We start from the raw sequence: 16809 nt of genomic DNA, 5'->3' as shown, positions 1-16809 counted from the left end.
GGGACACGGGGAAAGCCACCCCCAAAGGACACAGGAGCCCTGCAGTAGTGGGCACAGCCCCCAGGAGGGAGCAGGGAGAGGGGGCAGGAGCACTGCAGGCCCCCCAAACCCAGCAGGGCTCTGCAGCAGTTCTGGCACACAGCAGGGGCAGAGGAAGGTCCAGCAGCAATGATGGCCACGGATGGAGTGTCCGAGCTGTTCTTGGCACCCAGGCCAAGGAAACAAAGGCATCTGAAAGCATCAAAGGTGCCTCCAGCACCTCTTGGGTGAGCATGGCCACACAGGTGCCCAGTGCCACCCAAGGGACAGGGACCTCCCTCCCAGGCAGGGCCCCCAAGGATGGGTGGCAGAGATGGTGAGGAAGTAAAGTGGCAGCAACCACACCCGCAACGCAAAATTGTTAATTTATTATTCGGAGGCAAAAAAATTGTACAGTTACAAGAATCATTTCCCAACAGAGGTCAAATCTGAGTCAAAATATCTCTTACAAAAAAAAAAAGGGGGGGGTGGGGGGGAGACAACACTTTACAAGTCGTTAAATTAAAAAAAAAAAAAAACAACAAAAAGAAACCTCTCTTTGTGCAATTCTGCAAAAACAAGAACAGAAGGTAAATTCCTGGCCTGATGCCCTGGAGCCGAGGGGGAAGAGGCTGAGAGGCTGCAGCCCCCCCCGGCCATCTCCACCCTGTGCCCCAGCCCTGCGCTGGGACCGGCAGCTGCCTCCTCTGCACACCCACCCTCCAGTGCCAGCCCAGTCCCCCCAGACTGGCCCCAAACAACCTGGCCAGGCCCCAGGCTGCACCTCAGAGCTCCAGCCCATGGCACAGACATGGCACAGACAGCCACAGCCTTTGTCACCCCACAGGACTTCCATAGTCCCCCCCCCCGTGCACACACAGACCTGACCATTGTACCCACAGGCCCTGCTGCCCCCTGCCCCACAGCTCCCGTGCCTCCCAGCCAGGGCAGCAGAGCAGGGGTGGCATGAGGAGCAGGGCATGGGGAGCAGGGCATGGGGAGCAGGGCATGGGGCACAGAGCATAACCCATGGGTCTGGTCAGCAGCACTGAGGGTGCACGGATGTTCTGAGTGTGTCTCCAGGTGCCTCCATGTGTCCCTCCCTCTCTGGCATCCCAAGGGATGTCCCTGGCAAGGGCAGAGCCAGCAGCCCCAGCCGGGCACAGGCGATGCCACTTGGCACGTGGGGAGCCAGCACAGCTGTCCCGAGAGGTTACATGGGGCTGAGGCAGCCCTGGGACAGGTGGGAGGCAGGTGCCAGCCCCCAGCTCCCCCAGGGGCTGCTGGCATTGCTGGGCCCCCAGCACTGGCACCAGTGCCCCCGCTCATCCCCCGAGCAGCCAGGCTGGGCAGTGGGCAGGATTTGGCCCAGGCACAAGAGCAGGGGACACACAGGGCAGGGGGACAAGTGGCCCTGGACCCCAGAGAAGGGTTAGGGAAGTGGAGGCGGGAGGGGGAGGCTGATGGCAGTGGCTTGTGGCTAATCCCTGTCCCACGGAGGGGTGAGGAGCCTGCAGGTGGCATTGACACGCCCCCCCTCCCCAAGCCGGGGCAGGCAGGGCAAGGTGGGCACCCCCAACACCCCCAGGGTGATCTCTGCCTAGAGGCAGCAGCAGGACACCCAGAGAAGGGAAAGGGAGCCCCAGGGGACCTGCCTGCAGCTGGCACAGCCCCATCCCCAAGGGCTGCCTTCTGCTACCACCCTCCTCCTCCTCCCAATGCTGACCCTTGGCTGACCTTGGGGAGCCCCAGCTTTCCTACTGCTCACAGGGCCCAATTTAATAACAGCACTATCCCTTAAATTAAAAAATTAAAATATATATACATATATATATACTGTATACACAGACAACAACAGAACAGTGCCAAAATGGAGGAAGAGAGGGGGAGGAGAGGAAAGGGGGAGAGGAGGGCAGTCAGACATCTTCTTTACAATAAAAACAAGGACTCTGCCCCAATATCAGCAGAGTCTGGGGTCCCCTAAAAATACCCATCTAGAGAGAGAGCTGGAGGGACAGAGCAGGAGAGAGGGGCATGGGCTTGGACAATGGCATCTTCCCAATCCGAGCCAGGCCCGCGGGACCTCAGCTTCGCCTGGACTTCGAGTGCTGGATAAGCCACTGTAGGGTGATGTCTGCAGAGGCAAGGGGACACTTACAGCCTCTGTCTCTGGCTGTCACTTCCCCCTGTACCCGGCCAAACACGTGGGCACGGACTGCTCCCCATGCCCCCCATGGCCCCAGCCCACAGCACTCACCAATGTTGTCCTTTTCTTTGCAGGAGATGGAATAGCAACAGATCTCTCGGTCCTGGATGGCAGAGAGGTTCCTGTGGGGAGGGAGCAAGTGCTGCCTGCAGACTCTGAGCTGTGTGGGATGGCCATGGGAGACACCCCTGGGCAGCCCCTGAAGGGTCTCTTTGGACTCTGTCTCTGAGACAGGGCACAGTGGAGGGGCAGCAGCTCCCCAGGCTCTCCAGGAGCTGTGTGTGGGTCAGGCGAGGGCACCAGGGCTCCATGCCTGAGGGGCAGGGCTGGGCTGGGCTGGGGACTATGTGACAGAGCAGGAGGGACCCGATCCCATGGACACCCTGGCCACCAAATTCCATAGGTTCCCCCAGCCCTGCAGCCAGATGAGGCAGGGAGGTTTTGGGAGCAGCACAGGGCTGGCAGCATGGGAGCTGCATAGGTGCCCACGGTCCAGAGGTGCTCTGAGAGGTGGCTGAAGGGGAGGAAATGCTGTGAGTCAGTGCAGCATCCCAGATTCCCCATGTGGAGGAGCCCAGTGAGGTATCTGGGAGAGACCAGCTCCAGCAGCCAGTGCCACGCTGTGCCGGGCCCCCACGCCACCATGTGGCACGTGGGACCCAGCCCTGGCACTGGTGGTTCCAGCTCCTCTGTGTCTCCACAAGGTGTCACCTTGGACATCCTCAGCCACTCGACTCTGCCAGCCTACCCCAGGCCCACAGTGCCAAGTCAGACAGGTGCTGGTGGGGACACAGCAGAACAGGGACTGTGTCACACACCCCCTGTGCCCAGGGGTCACACTGTGTCACACCCCCTGTGCCCCAGGGGTCACACTGTGTCACACTTCTTGTCCCCAGGGGTCACACTGTGTCACACCCCCTGTGCCCCAGGGGTCACACTTCTTGTCCCCAGGGGTCACACTGTGTCACACCCCTGTGCCCCAGGGTTCACACTGTGTCACACCCCTGTGCCCAGGGGTCACACTGTGTCACACCCCCTGTGCCCCAGGGGTCACACTTCTTGTCCCCAGGGTTCACACTGTGTCACACCCCTGTGCCCAGGGGGGCACTGGCACACTTACATCTTCTCAATGAGCTCCTTCTCATCCAAGGCACCGGGCAGGTCCCGCTTGTTCCCCAGGACGAGGACCTGCAGGGCAGGACAGGGGACACCTGAAGCACCCAGCCACCAGACCAGGCTGGAACCTGCTTCTGCCACTTAGAAGCAGAGCCTGCCTGTGACACCAGAGAGCCCTGGCTACTCTGCTAGGATGTCCCAGACAGAGAAACCCCCTTCAGCAGCACTCAGGAGGCAGAGCACTTCAATTAACTGCCTTAATTAGCTGTACACAGCATCTCCTGTGCACTCCCTGCTCCCAGTGTGGAGATGGCCCCACAGTATGTCCCCTCTGAAGGGCACCAGCATCTGCTCTGCCACCCAGGACATTCTCCCAGGAGCTTCTCATTGTCTCTGAGCAAAAGTCAAATGAAATGGCTAACACTGACTTTATCCAGCAGGAGCAAGCTCTAGATGCTGGGCAGAGCACACTCTGCAGGCAGGCAGCCCAAACCAGGATCAGCTGTTTGTACCATCACCAGTCTCTCTCAGCAGGACTGGTTTGTCCCTCTGGAGCAGGGGACACTGTGACTGTCACCTGACAGGGGCGGTGCTGACGCTGTGGCTGCCTGGATGGGCCGGGCTCTGCAGCAGCACAGGATGAGCATCTCCCCACCCCAGTCCCAGTCAGGAGGCTTGTTCAAAGAAGAGAGCCTTCAGAGGCCTGCAACTGCAGCCTGGTATGTCAGGAGCTTAATTTAGCTGGCACTGGACATTTGGGATCTGTGGCAAGATCTTCAGTTAGCTCCTTTCAAAGGATGCTGATTTGGGATGGCTGGTGCACAGCCCACCTGACAGGAACAGCGTACCTGTGACGTGTCCCACCCCCTGCACATGTCACAGCCCAGCAGCTCCTCTCACAGGAGACAGCACTTCCTGTCACACCACAAATCAGGTGCAAATCCATGTGAGAGGACAGATTTCACCCATGGGACCTGATCTGTGCTCTCTGCCCCAAAGGTCCCTCTGTGTTGCTTGGCCCAGTTCTGACCTAGGAAGGGTCATTGTCCCAGCTGGCTCCCTCAGGAGTGCAGCAGGGAAGTGATGCCTGCAAGGAAGGGGAGCTCCTCCCTGAATCTGCTCTGCAAGCCCTGGCAGTGCCCACCCTGGGGACCATGACTGAGGCACCAGCTCACCGGGATGCCCTGGAGCTGTGGCTTGTCAAGCAGGTTGTGCAGTTCATTCTTAGAGGCCTCTATCTTCTCCTGGTCAGCAGCATCCACCATGTACCTGCAAGGGAAGGGACAACCCTGAGCACAGGTGCCCAGGTCTCCACGGCCTCATGCTGTGCTGAGGTCCGTGCCACCCCCAAACCTCCTCCCACACCAGCTCAATGCCCCCACTGGAAACTGGGCCAGCACGTGGAGGTGGTTGGTAACAGGATCCTTCCGCCAGGATGCCTCTTCCCAAGGATGGCTGTGGAGCTGAGAGCCCCTCATGTCTCCCAGGGGAGTGGGGGAGCATCTCATCCTTGTCTCTGCAGCTGCCACCCTGCTGACAGCAGCCACAGGCTGGGTGAAGGAAGGCCAGGCAGGAGAAGCTGCAGGACACACATTCTCTCCAACAACACACACGTGTCAGCCCCCATGTAAACACTCAGGACAAGCAGAGAAGGCAGGAGAAGCTGAGGATGCAGAGGTGACAAAGACCCAAGAAGGGGAAGGACCTCCTCATCCCATCATTGGGGTAAACTTGGGAGGGGTCATGGAGCACGTGGATGTGAAGCAGATGGCCACCAATGCTTCTCTGAGCAGAAGGGGAGATTTGGGAAAGGATTTTGTTCTTAAAGGCCAACTATTATCCTGCAAATGATGTCAGTGAAGCCAAAACTTGGGTGAGGAACTGATCAAAGCAGCCTTGATTTCAAAGATTGAGAAGCTGGGAGAGAAGGAGTGAGAAAGACCAGCTCATCAGGCTTTGGGGAGTTATTTAAAAATAGGAAAAGAGCTGCTAACTACTAAAGTGCTTAACACAGGAAAATGGGAACGCTGTGCCGAGAGGGAAAAACACGCCCAGGGACTGCCCCAGCCCTTGGCGTGTTGGGCATGGGGGGGAGCTGAGGGCAAAGGGAAAGGGACCTGACACAGCTCCATGTGACAAGGGCAGACTGGAGTGTGACCTGGATCCTCACAGGTCCTTCTGCTTCCTGACAACCACATGGGCCAAAATGACAACATTATGGAAGGAGGCAGCAAAAGGAGTGAAAAGACTGAGATGTTACCATTTCCAGCAAAGCTCATTGTAATAAAAAGTGTAATAAAAACACTCCTGCAGGTCCAAGGCCATGTCCCAGCATGGTGACAGTCTGCAAGGGCAGGAGCAGACACCACTGTCCCAACATGCAGAACAAGCATGCTCCTCCTCATCTGCCAAAGCTTAGAGTTGGGAAGGGCAGCGCAGAAAGCAGCCCTCCAAATCTCAGGGTATGGTTACTTGGGAAAGATCCCATAAATCTCATTTTCTGACTGGGTTTAAGTAATCCCAGTATAGTGTTCCCAAGATCAGTATTTGTCCTTTGGAACAGGCAAGCTGCTTCCCATGAGTGCCTTGCCATGCTCACCCCAAGCCTGGACTCCCTGGGATAACTTTTCCTGCACTGTTTGCAAGCAGGGGACACCCAGGGACACTCAGATTTGCTGACTCAGGAGGAGGTGAGACTCCTGCTCTCAGCACAAGATTCATCTGGCAGTACATAAACATCCTGACCTGGAAACCAGCCTCTCCTCTGGGAAGGGCTGAGCCCCATGACTGGGTTTGCTCAGCCCCTGCGGTGAGCAGCCAGCACAGAGGATGCATGGGAGCCTGGAGGGGTGAGATCTGAGCAACAGAGCTGGACTGAAGGATGCTGGAAGGGAAGAGGAGGGTCTGGCACAGCTGGAGGCACCTGGCTGTCCTTTGCTTAAAGCCCACATAGACATCAGTCCCCAAGGGAAGTATCTGGAAATAAGGAGGCTCAGGGAAGACCTTCTCAGTCTCTCCAATTCCATGACAGGAGGGTGGAGCCAGGTGGGGGTTGGGCTCTCCTCCCAGGAAACAAGCAACAGGACCAGAAGAAATGGCCTCAAGTTGGACCAGGAGAGGTTTAGGTTGGTATTAGGGAAAATTTCTTCCCTAAAAGGGTGGCCAGGCCCTGGCACAGGCTGCTCAGGGCAGTGGTAGAGTCACCATCCCTGGAGGCATTCAAAAACCATCTGGGAACATAGTCTAGTGGTGAATATGGTGGTGTTGTGTTAATGGTTGGACTTCATGATCTTAGAGGCCTTTTCCAACCCTCGTGACTCCATGCTGATTCAGCGATTCCAACTCCTGCCACGGGTGTCCAGCTCGGGCAGCAAAGGCACCCCAGCACCCCGGGGTGGGGTGATGCCCCCAGCCCCTGCAAGGCTCAGCAGCAGCAGCAGCAGCAGGGGGTGACAGCAGGGCTCCGGGATACTCACACGATGGCACTCACTCCACGGCAGTATCTCTCCCACATGCTGCGGAACCGTGGCTGCCCCCCGATGTCCCAGAGCTGTGACAGGGAGATGGCAGAGTTACCCTGGCACCGTGCCCAGCACCCCACACTCCTGCCCCACACTGCTCCTCCCCCATGTGGACACCTGGGGCATTCTGGCCGTGCACCAAGCCCACCCCCATCCTCTCCTCTTCAGCTCAAATCTCATGAGGAGGCTCCTGACTTGATAAAGAAGGGAGAAACCTCAGGAAGGGGAGCTGGAGGATGCTGAATCCCACTGTGGTGTGCCTCTGATGGCATGGAGAAACCCCTGGCCCAAGGGTGCTCCTCCCCGTGCCCATCACACCTCCTGCCATTTCCCTGAGGCATATCCCATTTAAGAACATTCTGCACACTCTCAAAAGTGTTCCTGCAGCAGCCAGAGATCTCCCAGCCAGCTTTTCAAGCCTGTCCAACAGCTATTTCCCAGTATAACCCTGGGCCCTTGAAAAATCCAGAACAGGTAGAACCCTCCTCTTCCTTTGCTCCCAAGGCAGAGACCACCACTGCAAGCCATGACCTGTTTTTCCCAGCACTACCACCCTCAGCAAGGTGACCACATCCATAAGTTCCTACCAGCAAGCCAGAGATACAAGGAAACCTCCAGCTTTGCAGCCCAGACTGACTCTCATTGCACAAGTCTGGATCTCCTCCAGCCCTTCCCTTCAGGTGGGTACCTGCAGGACCCTAACAGGGCAAATCTTTCACTTCCAGGTGGTGGAATCACAATCCCTGAAAATGTTAACAAAACACCTGGATGTGGCACTTGAAGACATGGTTTAGTGGTGAACATGGCACTCCTGGTTAGACTCGATCTTAAAGGGACTTTCCACCCTTAATGCTGCTATTGCTTCTATTCTGTGAGCTGCAGCTGGGATCCCTGGAATTCTTCCACCTCCAGCAGAAGAGATACCAATCTCCCTCACCTTCACCTTTCATCCCAAGAGCCCTCACCAGCAGTAACAACTGCATCTTACCTTTATGGTAACATTCCCTTTGGTGATCTTCCTCATGTTGAAACCCACTGTGGGGATCATGTCTTCATTGAACTGTCCTGACTGCAGGGAACAAGGTGAGACAACGTTAGGAGGTAGAGGAATGGGGCCAGCCTGCCCTGGCAGGGCAGCAAGGCTGACAGCCTGGGATAACCCCAAAGGCTCTGCCAGCCCTGCCCTGGGCACAGTGCAACCCTCCTGCAGGTCCACGCCAGGAGCACAGAGCCCGAGGTGCCACCAGGACTATGGGAATGCTGCTCTTTTCCAGCTGGGAGAAAGCCTGGTGGGCAGAGGGAAGCCATTGTGTCATTGTGCCAGGCTTGGCAAGCATTTTGCATGTAAATCACCCTCTCTTTGTACACTTTTGTTATTAGTAGTGTTGCTTACTGTCTTATCTCCTTGCTGTTTCTAGTAAATTGTTCTTATCTCAACCCATCATCTTTGCCTTTTGTGCTTCCAGTTGGAGGGGGAAGGGGAAGCAGAGGCAGCCAACACCTAACACCAGCGGGAGTACCAAAGTGGGGAATACCATTCCTAAACCATGACACTGGCTGCTGCAATGGGCACAGGTGCCCTGGGTGTCCCAACGCAGTCCCCAACCCTGCAGCGAGCTGCCACCCTCAGCCCTGGACTCACTGTTGTCCCAGTGGGTTGGGGGCTTGCCCATCCCAGCTCTCTCAAGCCCTTTGTGGGAGGAGGCTGAGGCCTTGCTCCTCTGCAGTGACCTCTGATGAGGCAGCCCTGGAAGGACTCCCGGGGTTCCAGGCTGGGCTCTCCACCCAGGGAGCCACCTCCTGCTCCAGCTCCTTTCCAGCTGCAAGTCCTGGGGGCACCAGCATGTTTTGTGCTTTGGATCATTTATGGCCGAGCTGAAACCAGACTGACTTCTGCTTTCAATCGAGAGCTGTCTGCACTGGTACCCCAGTTCTGCATCCTGCCTCTGCTGGGTGACTTGGGGATCACAAAGGGCCCCCCTCCTGCCCCCAGAGCTGCTCCCAGTGCAGCTCCAGTGTCTTGTTGAGTTTATGCATCAGATGCACGAGATCCCTGCGGGGCTGCAGCAGCCCAGCCCTGCTGTGGAACGGGTCAGGGTTTTGGAGCAGTCAGCAGGAGCCATCCCCCTGTTGCTGCTGGCTCACGAGCCCAGGAGCTCAGCACCACACCAAGGGGTCTTGTGAGAAACGACCTTCACTTTTAAAATGCTAAAGGTTTATTAAACTTTAACAAAAATACAACAAAAGGACTAAATAAGGAAAAATTACATCACTGGGAGACCTTGTGACTACCAGCCACGTGCTCATCTGCAAGATGGATGCTCCCCTTTTTACATCTCCAGCCCCTCCTAGAGTGCTGTCAGTGACCCTCCCTTGCTGCCCAGGGGTGCAGATCACTTCCTTACACCTCGGTTGGAGCTTAGGTGTTGCCACAGTAACGAGCCAACCCTCCCAAATGCCCCGAGTACCGAGGCCATCCCATGATAACAACGAGGGGAGGACACATTCCAGTAACACAACTCTGCATGTACAAAACTTCTCTTAACACACACACAATGTTCAGCCCTCATTGTGAGAGCCAAGCATCTCACTGCTCATCTCTAACAGTCTGGCAAAGCCCACCCCACGTTCCAGTGTGCTGCTCAAATCCCCAGGCTGCAGGAGGGGCCCAGGTGGAGCAGCACAGGGGGACATTATGGGCAGTCCCAGCAGTGATGTGGCAGCTCCAGGGCAGGAGACAGGAGCTGGCACAGCCCTTCACCTCCAGCAGCTTCCCTGGCACTCAACCCAGGCTTATGGCCCATAAATGCATCCTGGGGGGAGGCCATGCTGCGGAATGCTGAGGAGCCAGTAGGGTAGAATGTTTGACAACCAGGAAAGTGCAGCCTTGGGGATTTCAGCCATCAGTGCCAGAAACCTGCAGCAACCACCAACCATGGCCAAACTCATCCTAGCAAGTCTTTACTACCTTAAAATCCTCAGTTTCTTGAGGGCTTTACTTTTAGTTAACACAAACCTCAAAACAGGAAGTCAGTTTATGCTATTTTGTCATAAGCAGATTTTTGTGCCTGGTTGAGCCTGTGGCTCCTCCAGATGCACCACATCAGCAAGTCCCCAAGGTTTTCCTGACCTCTTCCAAAGGCTCTGCAATACACCCTGCTTCCCTTTTTCACATCCCTTTTGCATTCAGCAGCAAAAGCCAGCAGCCAAAGGGGGTTCAGGCCACGCTGCACCCAGAAAACACTGTGAGGAAGGGCATGGGGAGAGGAGGGGAAGCAGGCAGGGATCCACAGGGGACATCTCCTATGGACTGAGGTTCAACACACAACTGAGCTTTATGAACCGAAGGAATTCTCAGGCTTTGATGGGTGGGCACGGAGAGCAATTGCTGAAGAGCTCTTGGAAGCTGCAGGCACTTCCCTCAGGGATTCCAGACCACATCATGGGATCTGCTGGCTGTGCAAAAGCCACACAAGATAAGGTTCCCATGTGACAGAAGCTTCTTCCAGGAAGGGGTGATCTGCAGGAGCCAGGAGTCACCTCTTCTTTCCTCCACGGCTGGGACAGAGCCTGTCTGTGTGAGTGACCACAGCCTTGCTCCCTGCCCCAAACTCCTGTCCCACTGCAGCACCTGCCTCCAGGCTGTCCACGGCCAAGGGGCCAAAACAAAACTACTTGAGCTGTCCAAAAGAGGCTGAGCAGGGAATGCAAGGCACTGAGCTCCAGGATGGCTCACCCGTGCTCCCTGCTGTCCCAGCACCCACAGAAGCATCTTGCACGTGCTCCTCCTCTATCAGCTCATCCTGCATCAGCTGAAAGCAACTCTCAGTGGTGGAAACACAGAGTTTTCTCTTCCCTCTCCAGCTACCCCTGACACTGATGCCTTCAACATATTTTCAACTCCCTGCAGGGGCAAGCCATCCACAGCTCCACTGCCAGGAAAGCAGTGAGCTCCCAGATGGAGACAAGCAAAAGCTTCACTGGACACACTCTTCCCCCAAATTTAGGTTAGGTAATGGACATAACATCCACGCTCACCCTGAAGATGATGCCAAGCCACACCAATTGCTTAAGAACAGAATTCACAGAATGACAAGGTTGGAAGAGACCTTCAAGATCATTAAGTCCAACCCAATTCCACCAGAAAGCACAAAAATTGTTGCAGGCAAGATGGATTTTGTGGCCACAAACGGCAGATCAGGTCTTTACATACTCCAGTTCACTGCTGGTTTTGCCAGGGTCACCCACTGCTCTGCTCAAACCACTCTGCCTTGGTGCCTTGCCTCAGCACTTTCCAGTTGGGTCACTGGAAGAGGTCAGAATTCAACTTTTGCCAGGGCAAGTGGTGCCCCCAGCTCATGCTGAGCCCCATCCTGACATGTGCACATGGGCACCACATCACCTGCCACTTCAGCCATCAGCCCTGGCTCAGACAGGCCCTGGGACCTCGACTCGCTGGCACATGCAGAGAAGGCACCTCAGCCTCCCCCTGCTCCGGTGGGCAGCATGCAGGGCTGAGCTGGCCAAGCCTTCCTCCTCACTGCAGCCAGGTGGCTGTCACCCTGTCCCAGCACAGGATGACACTGAACTGATGTGACCTGCTCTAGATACATCACTGCTGGCTGTTCTGCAGCCCTGCTCCCCAGAGGGCAGAGATGGCAGTGCTGGAAGCCCAGCCCTGGGTCTCTGCAGTTGTGTCTGCACCAGAGTATGGCCCTCTGTGGGACAGTGGCAGGAGCCCAAAGCACCTCGGCTTGGGTGTCTCCCACCACTGCCTGGACCATCCCCAAAACTGCCCAGCCTGGCACTCCTGCAGGCATCTCCTGCCATGTGGCACTTGAGTCCCTGCCAAACCCTGCCCAAGCTCCAACATGGAGGGAAACTTACACATAAAATATACAAAAAAAAAAAGTTTTATGATGTGAGAGGTGAGGCTCTGGCACAGGTTACCCAGAGAAGCTGTGGCTGCCCCATCCCTGGGAATGTTCAAGGTGAGGCTGGATGGGGCTTGGAGCAAACCAGGCTAGTGGAAGGTGCCTGTCAATGGTAAGGGTGTTGGACAAGGTGATCTTTATAGGTCCATTCAAACCCAAATCACTCTGGGATCCCATCTCAGGAAAGCCACACTGTCCATTTTTCTTGGCTCATGTTGACAGAGCTTCCAGCAGCAAGACAAGACCATGCCTCAACCAGATTCTCCTCCTCTTCTAGGAATATGGAGGAAACCCTCCCCTCCCCAAGAAAACATGACATCTTCTGCACTATGCAGCTAAGGTGCAAAGACACACCTGTGGAGGGCCCAGGTGCTGCATGTGGAGACAGAATGACCATGAGGCAGCATAAGAATGCATGGCCACCTCCCACCCACGCTGGCCCTGCCAGACCCCACTCAGGGGGCACACCCAGAGTTCCTGGGAGAGGTGGGTGTCAAGAGAGAGCGGCGCAAATGCATCAGAACAACATCTCCCTGCTCCTTCCTCAGCACCTCTCTGCTCTACCTCCCCAGCAAACCCTGGGGACCTTGCACACCTGGAGCTGCACCTTCCCTCCCAGGCTCATCCACGGCACATCCTGCCCAGATGGTCAGCTGGCTGGCCAAGGGGTCAGTGTCTCTCTGATGATGGGTGGGAGCAGGCGCTGAGCTCTGCGGTCCTCTGAGCCACTCCCAGGCCATGCCTTCCCTGGCAGTGCTGTTGGAGAGCTGGCTACCTGCCCCACCATCCACCATCCTACCTGGTGCCAAACACCAGGCTGATGTGGCTTCACAGGATGGGTCAGGTTGGAAGGACCACAGTGGGTCACCTGATCCAACCTCCCTGCTTGACCAGGATCACCCCAGAGCACACGGCACAGCATTATTCCCAGACAGCTCTGGAATGTCTCCAGGGAGGGGGACTCCACGCTCTCTGGGCAGCCTGTTCAGAGCACAGTCACTGCACAGAAAGAAGTTCTTCTTCATGTCCAGGGGGAGCTTCCTGAGCATCAGCTTCTGCCCATTCCTCTTGTTCCATTGCTGGGCCCCAGGGAGCAGAGCCTGGTGCATCCTCTGATCCCTCCCTGCAGACACTGATGAGGGTGCCTCTCAGCCACCTCTTTTTGTCTGTTTGGCTCAACAGCCTCAGCTCCCTCAGCCTGTCCTCACAAGAGAGATGCTCCAGTCCTGTCAGCATCTTCACAGCCTCCACTGAACTCGCTCCAGGAGCTCCATGTTTCCTCTTGCAGCACTAGTCTGAACCACTTTCCAGGCAGGGCTGGAGCACAGGATGGTGCTCCAGAGCCCCCACCCCATGTCCAACACCCTGGCACTTGTGCCTTCACTCTCTTGGAAGGCTCTAGCACAGGTAGAAAGCATGTGGTGTTAAAAAGCAGCAATGCTCTCTTGTTCTAACCATGGCCTGCACTGACAGGTTTTGGGCCCCAGCACCTGCTGAGGAGCTCTCAACACCCTTGAGTCATCCATGGCACCACCAGATTGGAGAAAAGGCAGCTAAAAGCCCACGAGCTTCAGGTTAAATCAAGACCAGGTGTATCTACAGTTTCCACTTCTTGCAGCAAAGACTTCAGGCCTCAGCTATCAACAGCTAGGAAAAGAAAAAATAAGTCCTGAAAAATTGAAGTTCCCACCGCAGGCAGGTGACCCAGGAGGAGTCACCCTGATCATAGCTGCCTTCTGCAAAGTCCTTGCCTGGTACAAGCACAGCCTGGCTGCTGGAGGGAGCCACCCACCTTCCAGGGAACCAGAGTCCACTTTTCAGTCAGGTGCAGCTACAAATCCTGCAAGTAAAGGACAGTTCCAACCCCCCCAGAGCAGCTCCAGTCCCAGAAAAGCTCCTTGCTACATCTCTCCAACACCTAAATCCCATACTTCTCCAGTTCAGGTTTTATCGCCCCACAAGGCCCAAATCACAGCTATTTCCCCTTCCAACAACCCCATTGCAACACCCTAAAGCCAGGCGCCTCCAGACCTTCTCAGACAGTTCCTGTCGAGTTGGCATTTCCTGTGCCACGCTTCTCTTTCACTGTGCCCAACAAGTCCTTCTTTCCAGGATGTCTTCTCAAAGGTTGGTGCCCCTTTTTGTGTGCATCTGCCACAAACTTGAACTTTCCAAATAACTTGAGAGGCCAAACTCAGCACCCTGAGCCTGACTGCCATGTGAGGGTCTCAAACACCCCACAACAGACGTGACAGACCAGCAGGCCATGGTGCCAACTTCAGCCACCTCAAGAGCTGCTGTAATTCCTCAAAGTCCCTTTTCCCTACACCAGCAATCCTGGCTAAGCAGAGAGAGTCCCAGTGCATGGGTCTTGCCAGTGGGGTCTTGCTCACAGTTAAAGTGCCAGGTACAAAGTATTTACTCACTGAAGTAAATCCCACAAAGCTCACACTGAGCCCTGTCTGCCCCAGATGTGGCTGGGAGAGGAGGAAGCATATGGAGAACACCAACCCTTGGGCTTTCCAGCTCTGTGCAGGCAGAACAGTGCAGCAGGTCTGGGATAAAGCTCCATCACCCTTCACAGCTTAAGTGGGTGAATAAAACCGACACTAAATTACTTTGCCATTTTTAAGGTAGCCTGGGTGCTGTTAACAGGCAGCAGCACCCAGCAGATCAAGAGCAGGAGCAGCTCACATGTGGCACGGGACATGGGACTGGCCCACCCTGGCATGGGACTGCAAAAATTGACTATTAAACACGCAAGTGGCAGGGAGAGGTCCCCCAAAAATAGGATTGGTGCTCAGGGTCACTGCCCCAGCGCCAAAATGCTCCCTGTCCCCAGACGCTGGTGTTGGTTTATGGGGGGAACCAGCAGGAGATTGGAGCACTGAGAAGTGACTTCCAGCAAAACAGCTTGAGAGCAGGAGTGCCATCGTCTCCAGGACAAAAAGCATTTTGGGGTGTCCTCTCTCTGCTCCTAGACACTTCAGGAAAGACATTTTCATCCCTCAGCATGTCCCGAAGAGCAGTGCAAGGGAGCCTCCATATGAGCTGAAAATCCCCTCTGACAGCCCAGCAGCTTCCAGCACCCTGAGCAAGCACCAACAACTCGCTCTGCTTTGGAGCCATGGCAGGCACGGACTTCTGAGCAACCAGGGGGCAGGGGGAGAACCAGGGCGGATCTGCATCCACCTCCCTCCATGAAACCCCCGGGGGATAACAGCCCAAACCCACGCCTTCGGGATCCTCCCGCCTTGCACCATCACTGTTGAGAGGGCGAGAACAACCCGAAAAGCCAGAGGGGAGACTGCCGAGCATCCCCACGGGTGAAGCCACGCCCTGGGCTTCGGGAGCCAGGACACGCAGCTCCTGATCCCCTGCTGGATGCAGGGAGCCGGAGGAGGCAGCGCAGCCGGGGAGAGGCCGGGCCTGGAGGGCCCGAGGCGGGTGGCGCTGCCCTGCCCCGCCGGGCCGCTGCTGCAGGAGCCGCCGGCACCCACAGCACGCTGCTGCTGGCGGACGCGGCCCGAGGAAGGCCGCCAGGCAAGGAGCCCCGGTGGCACCGAGCCCGGCAGGGTCGTCACGAGGCGCCACCGGCGCGTCCCGGCGGCACGGACGATGACAAAGCGCCGGTGCTACCGGCCGAGAGCGGAGCTCCCGCAGAGCCCCGGGCCCGGCCCGGGCACCGGCACCGCCTGCTGACCGCGGAGCACGGCCGCGGCTCCGGCCCGGAGGGCAGGGCCGAGCCGGAGCCTGCCCCGGGGCCTGCTCCGGCTGCGGCCCCGAGCACCCGCCTCGGCTCCGGGGATGCGGGGAGCAAACGCTGCGGTTTGCCTGGGCCGCCCCGGGCCTGCACCCCACACTGCACCCCACTGCTGCACCCCACTGCTGAACCCCGCACCCCCAGCCTGCACCCCCTCCCCAAAGGCATTTTCAGGCTGGGGCAGGACAGGGCGGAGACGTTCTGAGAAATACCCAGGGGTGCAATGGGGACATGCAGTGGGGATGCAATGGGGGCGTACAAGGTGCGGGGATGCAATGGGGCACAATAGGATGCAGTGGGGTGCAATGGGGGTACAATGGGGGTACAATCAGGATTCAGTGGGGATGCAGTGGGGTGCAATGGGGATGCAATGGGGGTACAATGGGGATGCAATGGGGATGCAGTGGGGTACAATGGGGATGCAATGGGGGTACAATGGGGATGCAGTGGGGTGCAATGGGGATGCAATGGGGGTACAATGGGGATGCAGTGGGGTGCAATGGGGATGCAGTGGGGTACAATGGGGATGCAGTGGGGTGCAATGGGGGTACAATGGGGGTACAATGGGGATGCAGTGGGGTGCAATGGGGGTACAATGGGGGTACAATGGGGATTCCAAGGGTGAAGCCCTGGGTGGGCACGTGACCCCTCGGGGATGGGGCGATGCGGGGCGTCCCCGGGCTCACCGCGATAACGTTGACGAAGGTGGTCTTGCCCGAGTACTGCAGCCCCACCAGGGTCAGCTCCATCTCCTCCTTCCAGAACAGCGCCCGGAACCAGTCCAGCAGCTTGTTGAAGAGCGCCAGCATGGTGCCGGCCGGGCCGGGCCGCGCTGAGCGGGGCCGAGTCGAGCCGAGCGGAGCCGGGCCGGGCCGGGCCGAGCGGGGCCGAGCCGAGCCGAGCGCGGCCGGGCCGGGCAGGGCAGGGCAGGGCAGGGCCGAGCGGGGCCGAGCGGAGCCGAGCGAGGCCGAGTCGGGGCGGGGCCAATCGGGGTGGAGCCGGGCAGGGCCGAGCGGGGCCGAGCGGTGCCGATGGAGGCCGAGCCGCCGCCGGTATTGTCCGCGCGCCGCGGGCCCTGCTGCCGCACCGGGTGGGGCCCGCGCGCCGCCTCCCCCGCCCCGCTGCCGCGCCCCCTGCCGGCCCGGAGGAGCCGCTGCACCGCGCTCCGCTCGGCCGCGTCCCCGGGGCTGCCCGGACAGGCCGGAGAGCCCGGACAGACCGACAGACCGGACAGCCCGGAATATCCCATAG

At 57.6% G+C, this 16809-nt stretch overlaps 1 protein-coding gene across 1 annotated transcript; it reads right to left on the bottom strand.

The window, feature by feature from the left end:
• Positions 1-387: 387 nt before the first annotated feature.
• On the bottom strand, positions 388-16598 carry ARL8A (ADP ribosylation factor like GTPase 8A). Its single transcript, XM_053998260.1, has 7 exons — positions 16245-16598; positions 7850-7930; positions 6817-6890; positions 4516-4609; positions 3345-3412; positions 2276-2346; positions 388-2152 (listed from the first exon to the last, which is right to left on the bottom strand). Exons 1-7 carry the CDS (start codon positions 16365-16367, stop codon positions 2103-2105), a joined length of 561 nt encoding a protein of 186 aa, XP_053854235.1. The 5' UTR covers positions 16368-16598; the 3' UTR covers positions 388-2102.
• Positions 16599-16809: the final 211 nt, after the last annotated feature.

The sequence above is a fragment of the Vidua macroura genome, chromosome 24, assembly GCF_024509145.1.
Source record: "Vidua macroura isolate BioBank_ID:100142 chromosome 24, ASM2450914v1, whole genome shotgun sequence".
Classification (NCBI taxonomy): Eukaryota; Metazoa; Chordata; class Aves; order Passeriformes; family Viduidae; genus Vidua; species Vidua macroura.
The sequence above is the reverse complement of the archived record's forward strand: the minus strand, read 5'-3'. Positions and strand labels throughout refer to the sequence as shown.